Raw genomic sequence first — 12,403 nt, 5'->3', positions numbered from 1 at the left:
TGGCCCTGTGATGGAAGCCTGGGTATGTTTTGCTTAGGCTACTTTCACACTTGCGTTGTGCGATGTACGTTGCAATGCGTCGTTTTGGAGAAAAAACACATCCTGCAAATTTGCCCGTAGGATGCGTTTTTTCTTCATAGACTTGCATTAGCTGACGCATTGCGGCATATGGCCACACGTTTTGGCGGACCGTCGGCACAAAAAACGTTACATGTAACTTTTTTTCTGTGTCGAGTCCGCCATTTTCGACCGCGCATGTGTGGCAGAAACTCCGCTCCCTCCTCCCCGCAACTCATAATGGGCAGCGGATGCGTTGTAAAACTGCATCCGCTGCCCACGTTGCGCTAATTAAGCACAACGTACGTCGGGCCGACGGTTTGCGATGGCCCGTACCGACGGATGTGTGTGAAAATAGCTTTAGCAGATCTACTGCTGAGGGATTCGTTTTACATTGGGAAGGCTTCCAGGTGATTGGAGAGCTGGGTGGGTCCAGTCACCTACAGACCAACCCAAAGGATGTGTCTGAATACCCAAGATGAAGCCTGTATGTGATTGTGTGTTTGAGGACCTGTGGTGATGTCACGATCACCTGACTAGCCATGTGATAGATACCTGGGTTTGGTTACACCTATGTAATGGAGGTGTGTTTGGCACATAGGAGCAAGTGTTGGATGATCTGAGCCAGAGCAAGGAGGCCTGTGAGATGCCTCCAGAGAGGACGGTCTGATAACCGTGTGTGACACTGACCAGGGTCAATGAGAGACGTCTGTGGGATAACTCTGAGGATAAGAGGTATCCGGGAACCTGTGTAGTCGGAACGAACAGGTAACGGAAAGGGATCTGTGTTATACTGACAAGGGTCAGAGAGAGAGAGAGAGACACTGTTTACTCTGTGGGATACCTCTGAGGATAAGAGGCATCCGGGAACCTGTGTGATGGTCGCCAACAGGTAACAGACTGTAATCCGTGTTATGCTGACCGGGGTCAGTGAGGGACTGTGGTTCCACTGTAAAGCTGAATGTGTACAGATGGTGTTCAGGCTGTTACAAACTACCAAGTTCATGAGGTTGTGGTTTATGCTGACGTGGAAAAAAACCTAAGAGACTGTTTTTGTAAGAAAATTGTGCCTGAGTGCGTTTATTCCGTTGCCAAGCGAGTGTCCCCCAAGACACGCAGTAAGTGTTATCTCACTATATATATAGAGAGAGAGAGAGAGAGAGAGAGAGAGAGAGAGAGAGAGAAAGTGGTGTAAATAGCAGAAATCTACTCCAGCTCATAGCAGCATTAGATTTAAGATTGTGGTGCATTCCTGGAAGTGGCGATATATCTTACATAGAGCCCTGATCTCAACATCATTGAGTCTGTCTGCCATTACATGAAAACACAGAAAGATTTGCATAAGCGAGATCCACAGAAGATCTGTGGTTAGTTTTCCAAGATGTTTGGAATAACCTCCCTGCCGATTGCCTTCAAATAACTCTGTGCAAGTGTATCTAGAAGAATTGATGCTTTGGGGCAAAGAACAGTCACATCAAATATTCATTTGATTTTGATTTTGTTTTGATTTTTCATTTTGTCAATTGTTAAAAAACTTTATTAAAAAAAGAGAGACAACTTCCTTATGTCAGTGTCCTTCCCTTTAACGAGCCTTGCAAAATGACCATGGATGAATATCAAGCTAGAAACTCAACTACAGACAGCCTGTTTCTGGGTGTTTGCCCCTCATCAGTGTAGAGCAGAGTCTAGTTGGCTTTTCTACATTGTAATAATTTGTGAGATAATGAGAACTCGTTGCCTACCTTCTCCGGTGACAAACTTCTGCATAGCTGTTTTATAAGACTTCACTTTTTCCTGCTGAGCGGCTATGTCAGCTTCAGTCAATAAATGTTTTTGAAGCAAATATTCCACTTCGTTCAGGTGTTTACCAAAGTCTGGAGATAGAATCTCATTCTAAAGGATGAAAACATTGTCATAGCGTAAAGCTGACCACAGATGTAATGAAGCATGTAAAATAAGTGTTCCAATCAATAGAAACATTTCAATTAGTGAGAACTCCTTTAGTATCATAAAGCTACAGATAAAATGGTGACGGTCTTGCTGTATTACTGCTCTGGCCACCTTAAAGGATGACTGTAATTTTATTTATTTATTTTTCCATGCATTAACTATGCCTGTGCAGCATCAATAGTAAAAGATAGAATGTTAAAAATAAAAAAATATGGTTATTCTCACCTTCCGACGGGCCCCGATCTCCTCACTGGCGCTCACGGTATGTTCCGTTCCCAGGGATGCTTTGCACGAAGAACCTATGTGACGTCATGGTCGTGTGACCGCGACGTCATCCCAGGTGATTTGCATAATGCATCCCTGGGAACGGAAGCCGCCGCGTGCACCGCTGAGAGGCGGGAGGACTCCGGGGGCCATCAGAAGGTAAGGATATCCTTATTTTTTATTTAAATTATTATTTTTAATGAAATATTGTACCCAGGGCATGGAGAAGAACGCTCAATTTACGAATGGTGGGCCAAGCCACATGCGTAAAAAGAGCGTTTCAATGCAATCCTATGGCTGCGGAATCGCCGCGATTCCGCAGAAATAATGAACATTCTGCGGATTTTACCGCTATGCGATTCCGCAGCAGTAAAATCCGCAGCATGGGCACAGTAACTGCAGAATCCCATAGGATTGCATGGGAATGCGTTTAAGCGTTTTTATGCGTTTCCGCTGTGGCAAAAAACACGGCAGAAACGCATAAAAAATGCAACATGGGCACACAACCTAAGGCTGCCGTCACACTATCAGTATTTGGTCAGTATTTTACATCAGTATTTGTAAGCCAAAACCAGGAGTGGGTGATAAATGCAGAAGTGGTGCATATGTTTCTATTATACTTTTCCTCTAATTGTTCCACTCCTGGTTTTGGCTTACAAATACTGATGTCAAATACTGACCAAATACTGAAAGTGTGACGGCAGCCTAAGGGTATGTTCACACGTTCAGGATTTCCATCCTTTTTTTTTCCTGACTGTTTTTTAAAAAACTGCAGCTCTTGGCAGAAAACGCAGGTCCTTTTTTGGTCCGTTTTTGATGCGTTTTTTTATGCGTTTTTTGATGCGTTTTTTTGATGCAGTTTTCTAGCCAGAGTCTGTGTGTTTTCTAGGAATTTTTTTAGGGTTAAAATGGCTGAAAATACCCTAACCCTACCCCTACCCCTACCCCTAACCCTACCCCTAACCCTAACCCTACCCCTAACCCTACCCCTAACCCTACCCCTAACCCTAACCCTACCCCTAACCCTAACCCTACCCCTAACCCTACCCCTAACCCTACCCCTATTCTAACCTTAGTGAAAAAAAAAAAAAAAAATTCTTTATTTTTTTTATTGTCCCTACCTATGGGGGTGACAAAGGGGGGGGGGTGTCATTTACTATTTTTTTATTTTGATCACTGAGATAGGTTATATCTCAGTGATCAAAATGCACTTTGGAACGAATCTGCCGGCCGGCAGATTCGGCGGGCGCACTGCGCATGCGCCCGCCATTTTGCAAGATGGCGGCGCCCAGGGAGAAGACGGCCGGACGGACACCGGGACGCCGGGTGAGTATAAGGGGTGGAGATTAGGGCACGGGGGGGGCATCAGAGCACTGGGGGGGGGCATCGGAGCACTGGGGGGGGGCATCGGAGCACGGGGGGGCGGGATCGGAACACGGGGGGGGCAGCCACACTCCGCCCACGCACTTCCGCCCGCTCCCCGCACTTCCTGCTGCAGCGGTTCTGCACATCAAATCGCAGTAAAACCCGCAGATATATTTTTGATCTGCGGGTTTTACTGCGGTTTGGACCTCACAATGGAGGTCTATGGGTGCAGAACCGCTGCGGCTCCGGAAAAAAAATTGACATGCTCCTTCTTTTTTCCGGGAGCTATTCAGCGCGTCTTTTTTTTAACAATTTCCGGACCATGTGCACAGTGTGTCCTGTTTTCCATAGGGTACAGTGTACTGTACCCTGCATGGAAAACAGCTGCGGAACCGCAGCGGCAAAACCGCCGCGGTTCCGCGGTAAAAAACGCACTGTGTGAACATGGCCTGAAGGTCTCATTTTAAGAAAGCTTGCAGCAGAATATCTGTGTCTGCCTCTAGCTCCTCCCACCACTCTTCATAGATTTTTAAAAACACCAACTGCCATCTCTTTTCTCAGTATTTTCATAGTCTGTCTTTACTGAATAAAGATGTTACCTACTGTATGAATTGAGAGTGAAACATCAGTTCAGGAGGAGAAAGGAGCAGATTTCTCTGATAAGATATATTACAAAGTTTCTTATTTTCATGAGTGCTATTGGTTTATAGAATATAAATTATAACCATGGGTTCCTCTTTAACCCCTTAAGCCCCGAGGGTGGTTTGCACGTTAATGACCGGGCCAATTTTTACAATTCTGACCACTGTCCCTTTATGAGGTTATAACTCTGGAACGCTTCAACGGATCTTGGCGATTCTGACAATGTTTTCTCGTGATATATTGTACTTCATGATAGTGGTAAAATTTATTCGATATAACGTGCGTTTATTTGTGAAAAAATGGAAATTTGGCGAAAATTTTGAAAATTTTGCAATTTTACAACTTTGAATTTTTACGCCCTTAAATCACAGAGATATGTCACACAAAATAATTAATAAGTAACATTTCCCACATGTCTACTTTACATCAGCACATTTGTTAGGGAGTTATAAGGGTTAAAAGTTGACCAGCAATTTCTCATTTTTACAACACCAATATTTTTTAGGGACCACATCACATTTGAAGTCATTTTGAGGGGTCTATATGATAGAAAATACCCAAGTGTGACACCATTCTAAAAACTGCACCCCTCAAGGTGCTCAAAACCACATTCAAGAAGTTTATTAACCCTTCAGGTGTTTTACAGGAATTTTTGGAATGTTTACATAAAAATGAACATTTAACTTTTTTCACAAAAAATATACTTCAGCTCCAACTTGTTTTATTTTACCAACTGTAACAGGAGAAAATGGACCCCAAAAGTTGTTGTACAATTTGTCCTGAGTATGCTGATACCCCATATCTGGGGGTAAACCACTGTTTGGGTGCATGGCAGAGCTCGGAAGGGAAGGAGCGCCATTTGACTTTTCAATGCAAAATTAACTGGAATTGAGATGGGACGCCATGTCGCGTTTGGAGAGCTCCTGATGTGCCTAAACATTGAAACCCCCCACAAGTGACACCATTTTGGAAAGTAGACCCCCTAAGGAACTGATCTAGATGTGTGGTGAACACTTTCACCCAACCAGTGCTTCACAGAAGTTTATAATGCAGAGCTGTAAAAATAAAAAATCATATTTTTTCACAAAAATGATCTTTCGCCCCCAATTTTTTATTTTCCCATGGGTATGAGAAGAAATTAGACCACAAAAGTTGTTGTGCAATTTGTCCTGAGTACGCCGATACCCCATATGTAGGGGTAAACCACTGTTTGGGCGCATAGCAGAGCTCGGAAGGGAAGGAGCGACATTTGACTTTTCAATGCAAAATTGACTGGAATTGAGATGGTACACCATGTCGCGTTTGGAGAGCCCCTGATGTGCCTAAACATTAAAAACCCCCACAAGTGACACCATTTTGGAAAGTAGACCCTCTAATGAACTTATCTAGATGTGTTTTGAGAGCTTTGAACCCCCAAGTGTTTCACTACAGTTTATAATGCAGAGCCGTGAAAATAATTTTTTTTTCACAAAAATGATTTTTTAGCCCCCAGTTTTGTATTTTCACAAGGGTAACATGATAAATTGGACCCCAAAAGTTGTTGTCCAATTTGTCCTGAGTACGCTGATACCCCATATGTGGGGGGAACCACTGTTTGGGCGCATGGCAGAGCTCGGAAGGGAAGGAGCGCAATTTGGAATGCAGACTTAGATGGATTGGTCTGCAGGCGTCACGTCGCATTTGCAGAGCCCCTGATGTACCCAAATAGTAGAAACCCCCCACAAGTGACCCCATATTGGAAACTAGACCTCCCAAGGAACTTATCTAGATGTGTTGTGAGAACTTTGAACCCCCAAGTGTTTCACTACAGTTTACAACGCAGAGCCGTGAAAATAAAAAATCTTTTTTTTCCCACAAAAATGATTTTTAGCCCCCCAAATTTTTATTTTCCCAAGGGTAACAAGAGAACTTGGACCCCAAAAGTTGTTGTCCAATTTGTCCCAAGTACGCTGATACCCCATACGTTGGGGTAAACCCCTGTTTGGGCGCACGGGAGAGCTCGGAATGGAAGTAGCACTGTTTTACTTTTTCAACACAGAATTGGCTGGAATTGAGATCGGACGCCATGTCCCGTTTTGGCGAGCCCCTGATGTGCCTAAACAATGGAAACCCCCAATTCTAACTGAAACCCTAATCCAAACACACCCCTAACCCTAATCCGAACAGTAACCCTAACCACACCCCTAACTCTAATCCAAGCCCTAATCTCAACCGTAAATGTAATCCAAACCCTAACTTTATCCCCAACCCTAACCCTAACTTTAGCCCCATCCCTAACCCTGACTTTAGCTCCAACCCTAACCCTAGCCATAACCCTAGCCCTAGCCCTAACCCTAACCCTAACCCAAGACCTAACGGGAAAATGGAAATAAATACATTTTTTATTTTATTTTATTATTTTTCCCTAAGGGGGTGATGAAGGGGGGTTTGATTTACTTTTATAGCGTTTTTTATAGCAGATTTTTATGATTGGCAGCTGTCACACACTAAAAGACTCTTTTTTATAGCAAAAAAGTTTTTGCATCTCCACATTTTGAGACCTATAATTTTTCCATATTTTGGTCCAGAGTCATGTGAGGTCTTGTTTTTTTTGCTGGACGAGTTGACGTTTTTATTGGTAACATTTTCTGACACGTGACAGTTTTTGATCGCTTTTTATTCCGATTTGACCAAATGCCAGCTATTCATGAATTTCTTTTGGAGGAGGCGTCTATACCGTTCTGCGTTTGGTAAAATTGATAAAGCAGTTTTATTCTTCGGGTCAGTACGTTTACAGCAATACCTCATTTATATCATTTTTTTATGTTTTGGCGCTTTTATACGATAAAAACTATTTTATAGAAAAAATAATTATTTTGGCATCGCTTTATTCTCAGGACTATAACTTTTTTCCTTTTTGCTGATGATGCTGTATGGTGGCTCGTTTTTTGCGGGACAAGATGATGTTTTCAGCGGTACAATGGTTATTTATATCCGTCTTTTTGATCGTGTGTTATTCCACTTTTTGTTCGGCGGTATGATAATAAAGCGTTGTTTTTTGCCTCGTTTTTTTTTTTTTACTTACGGTGTTTACTGAAGGGGTTAACTAGTGATATAGTTTTTTAGGTGGGGTCGTTACGGACGCGGCTATACTAAATATGTGTACTTTTATTGTTTTTTTTTTTTTTAGATAAATAAATGTATTTATGGGAATAATTTTTTTTTCTTCTTTATTTAGGAATTTTTTTTTCTATTTTTTTTTTTTACACATGTGGAAATTTTTTTTTTACTTTGTCCCGGGGAGGACATCACTGATCGCTGATCTGACAGTTTGCACAGCACTCTGTCAGATCAGCGATCTGACTTACAGCAGTGCAGGCTTACCAAGCGCCTGCTCTGAGCAGGCACTTGGTAAGCCACCTCCCTCCCTGCAGGACCCGGATGCCGCGGCCATTTTGGATCCGGGCCTTGCTGCAGGGAGGAAGGTAGGAGACCCTCGCAGCAATGCGATCACATCGCGTTGCTCCGGGGGTCTCAGGGAAGCCCACAGGGAGCCCCCTCCCTGCGCGATGCTTCCCTGCACCGCCGGCACACCGCGATCATGTTTGATCGCGGTGAGACGGGGGCTAATGTGCCGGGAGCAGTCCGTGACCGCTCCTGGCATATAGTGCCGGATGTCAGCTGCGATAGGCAGCTGACACCCGGCCGCGATTGGCCGTGCTCCCCCCGTGAGCGCGGCCGATCGCATATGACGTACTATCCTGTCACTGGGAATTAAGTCCCAGGGCACCTTGACGGGATAGTATCTGTGCCTTTATAGCCTTTTTACTAGGCACTGCTCCTAATAGCCAGATTCCTACTCCACACTGATGAGGGGCAAAAACCCCGAAACAGCTGTCTGTGGATGGATACCATGCTTGGCATAGGTGGCTTTCCTTCATAGGATGCTGCCCTTCCCGTGGTTGTTCCTTCCCGGGGAAAGGCCTGGCTATTCACTGCTTGCGTCGAGAAACACGTGATGGTGTCTCCGCAGCTTCTTTACATGCATCTGCATATTTCCCATAAGGGATGGGGGCAGTGTTCTGGAATCACTGCGTTGAGAAACACGTGATGGTGTCTCCGCGGTGTTGGATGTTTTGGTCTCCCTGAGGCCAATCATCTGTGCCTTTATTGACGGGATAGTATGTCATATTAAGGGGTTAACCCCTGTCGGACATTAAGGGTACTATCCTGTCGAGGTGGTATGGGTCTGTATGACCACCGACGGGATAGTACGTCTAACGCGATCCGCCACCCTCCCGGGGGGAGTGGGGCCGAGTGTCAGCGGACTATCACAGCTGACACCCGGCACTATGTGCCAGGAGCGGTCATGGACCGCTCCCGGCACATTAACCCCTGGAACACTGCGATCAAACATGATCGCAGCGTTCCGGTCGGTGGCATAGGTAAGCATCACGCAGGAAGGGGGCTCCCTGCGTGCTTCCCTGATCACGTTGTGATCGCGTTGCTCCGAACGTCTCCTCCATCCTCCTCCCTGCAGGCCCTGGATCCAAGATGGCTGCAGGGCTCCTTCTGGGTCCTGCAGGGAGGTGGCTTGCAAGCGCCTGCTCAGACCAGGCACCGGCAAGCCTCCCTGCAGTGCCTCTCAGATCGTTGATCTGACACAGTGCATTGCAAAGTATCAGATCAGCAATCTGACACTTTACCGTGATGTCCCATACTGGGACAAAGTAAAAAAATATTTACATGTGTAAAAAAAAAAAAATCCTAAATAGATAATTAAAAAAAAATATTGTTCCAATAAATATATTTATTTATGTAAATAAAAAAACACAAACAATAAAAGTACACATATTTAGTATCGCCGCATCCGTAACGACCCGACCTATAAAACTGTCCCACAAGTTAACCGAACACCGTAAAAAAAAATAGGCAAAAAACAATGCTTTATCATCATACTGCCGAACAAAAAGTGGAATAACACGCGATCAGAAAGGCGGATATAAATAAACATTGTACCGCCGAAAACGTCATCTTGTCCCGCAAAAAAAGAGCCACCATACAGCATCACCAGCGAAAAAAGTTATAGCCCTCAGAATAAAGCGATGCAAAAATAATTATTTTTTCTATAAAATAGCTTTTATTGTATAAAAGCGCCAAACATAAAAAAATGATATAAATGAGGAATCGCTGTAATCGTACTGACCCGAAGAATAAAACTGCTTTATCAATTTTACCAAACGTGGAACGGTATAATGGCCCCCCCTCCCCCCCCACCCCTTCCTAAAAGAAATTCATGAATAGCTGGTTTTTGGTCATTCTGCCTCACAAAAATCAGAATAAACAGCCATCAAAAAATGTCACGTGCCCGAAAATGATGCCAATAAAAACATCAACTCGTCCCGCAAAAAACAAGACCTCACATGACTCTGTGGACTAAAATATGGAAAAATTATAGCTCTCAGAATGTGGCAACGCAAAAAATATTTTTTGCAATAAAAAGCGTCTTTTAGTGTGTGACAGCTGCTAAGCATAAAAACCCGCTATAAAAAACCCACTATAAATAGTAAATCAAACCCCCCATTATTACGGCCTTAGAGAAAAATAATAAAATAAAAAAAGCTTTTATTTCCATTTTCCCATTAGGGTTAGGGTTGGGGCTAAAGTTAGGGTTGGAACTAAAGTTAGGGTTGGGGTTGGGGCTAAAGTTAGGGTTGGGGCTAAAGTTATGGTTAGGGTTGGGGCTAAAGTTAGGGTTAGGGCTAGAGTTGGGGTTAGGGTTTGGATTACGTTTACGGTTGGGTTAGGGGTGTGTCAGGGTTAGGGCTATGGTTAGGGTTGGGATTAGGATTAGGGATGTGTTGGGGTTAGGGGTGTGTTGGGGTTTTAATTAGGGTTAGGGGTGTGTGGGGGTTAGGGGTGTGGTTAGGGTTGGGATTAGGCTTAGGGGTGTGTTCGGGTTAGGGGTGTGGTTAGGGTTGGGATTAGGCTTAGGGTTGTGTTGGGGTTAGGGTTGGAGTTAGAATTGGGAGGTTTCCACTGTTTAGGCACACCAGGGGCTCAAACACAACATGACGTCCGATCTCAATCCATACAATTCTGCGTTGAAAAGGTAAAACGGAGCTCTGCCGTTTGCCGAAACAGTGGCTTACCCCCACGTATGGGGTATCAGAGTGCTCAGGACAAATTGGACAACAATTTTTGCGGTCCAATTTTTCCTGTTACCCATGGGAAAATACAAAACTGTGGGCTAAAAAATCATTTTTGTGGAAAAAAAAGGATTTTTTTATTTTCACGGCTCTGCGTTATAAACTTTAGTGAAACACTTGGGGGCTCAAAGTGATCACCACAATCTAGATAAGTTCTTTGGGGGTCTAGTTTCCAATATGGGGTCACTTGTGGGGGGTTTCTACTGTTTTGGTACATCAGGGGCTCTGAAAACGCAACGTGACGCCCACAGACCATTCCATCAAAGTCTGCATTCCAAAACACCACTTCTTCCCTTCCGAGCTCTGCCATGCGCCCAAACAGTAGTTTTGTCTTATATATGGGGTATCAGCGTACTCAGGACAAATTGGACAACAACTTTTGAGGTCCAATTTCTCCAGATACCCTTGGGAAAATACAAAATTGGGGGCTAAAACGTCAATTTTGTGGGAAAAATGTTTTATTTAATTTTCACGGCTCTACATTATAAACTTCTGTGAAGCACTCGGGGGTTCAAAGTGCTCACCTAACATCTAGATAAGTTCCTTGGGGGTCTACTTTCCAAAATGGGGTAACTTTTGGGGTTTTTTCACTGTTTAGGCACATCAGGGGCTCTCCAAATGTAACATCTCAATTCCAGCCAATTTTGCATTGAAAAGTCAAATGGCGCCCCTTCCCTTCTGAGCTCTGCCATGCGCCGAAACAGTGGTTTACCCCACATATGGGGTATTAGCATACTCAGGACAAATTGTACAACAACATTTAAGGTCCAATTTCTCCTTTTACCCTTGGGAAAATAAAAAATTGGGGGCGATAAATCATTTTTGTGAAGAAAAAAAAAAGATTTTTTATTTTTATGGCTCTACATTATAAACTTCTGTGAAGCACTTAGGGGTTCAAAGTGCTCACCACACATCTAGATAAGTTCCTTAGGGGGTCTACTTTCCAAAATGGTGTAAATTTTGGGGGTTTCAACTGTTTAGGCACATCAGGGACACTCCAAACGAGACATGGGTCCTATCTCAATCCCAGCCAATTTTGCATTGAAAAGTCAAATGGCGCTTCTTCCCTTCTGAGCTTTGCCATGCGCCCAAACAGTGGTTTACCCCCACATATGGGGTATCAGCGTACTCAGGACAAATTGTACAACAACTTTTGGGGTCCAATTTCTCCTGTTACCCTTGGTAAAATAAAACAAATTGGATCAGAAGTAATTTTGTGAAAAAAAAGTTAAATGTTTTTTTTTTTTTTAAACATTCCAAAAATTCTTGTGAAACACCTGAAGGGTTAATAAACTTCTTGAATGTGCGTTTGAGCACCTTGAGTGGTGCAGTTTTTAGAATGGTGTCACACTTGGGTATTTTCTATCATATAGACTCCTCAAAGTGACTTCAAATGTGATGTGGTCCTTAAAATAAAATGGTGTTGTAAAAATGAAAAATTGATGGTCAACTTTTAACCCTTATAACTCCCTAACAAAAAAAAGTTTGGTTCCAAAATTGTGCTGATGTTAAGTAGACATGTGGGAAATGTTACTTATTAAGTATTTACTGTGACATATCTATGTGATTTAAGGGCATGAAAATTTAAAGTTGGAAAATTGCGACATTTTCAATTTTCGCCAAATTTCAGTTTTTTTTCACAAATAAACTCAAGGAATGTCAAGGAAATTTTATGACTAACATGAAGTACAATATGTCACGAGAAAACAAAATGTCAGAATCATCAGGATCCGTTGAAGCGTTCCAGAGTTATAACATCATAAAGGGACAGTGGTCAGAATTGTAAAAATTGGCCCGGTCATTAACGTGCAAAATACCCTTGGGGTAAAGGGGTTAAAGTATATGTTCTTCTCATCCTTCATAGTTTTTTATCCCATCAGGTCTACATTTTTTGCTGATTAATTTCTTTATATTTATATCCACCGGAGCGCACAGTG

The 12,403-nt window shown here is 43.3% G+C and overlaps 1 protein-coding gene across 1 annotated transcript in view; it reads right to left on the bottom strand.

Moving 5' to 3' along the window:
• SPTB (spectrin beta, erythrocytic) overlaps positions 1–12,403 on the bottom strand; it is a 114,280-nt gene that overhangs the window by 46,281 nt on the left and 55,596 nt on the right. The window contains exon 13 of the mRNA XM_069731709.1: positions 1,800–1,950. Coding sequence (XP_069587810.1) covers positions 1,800–1,950 — 151 coding nt within the window. The remainder of the gene's footprint in view (positions 1–1,799; positions 1,951–12,403) is intronic.

This window comes from Ranitomeya imitator, chromosome 1, assembly GCF_032444005.1.
Source record: "Ranitomeya imitator isolate aRanImi1 chromosome 1, aRanImi1.pri, whole genome shotgun sequence".
Taxonomy (NCBI): Eukaryota; Metazoa; Chordata; class Amphibia; order Anura; family Dendrobatidae; genus Ranitomeya; species Ranitomeya imitator.
This window is presented reverse-complemented; position numbering and strand designations above follow the sequence as displayed.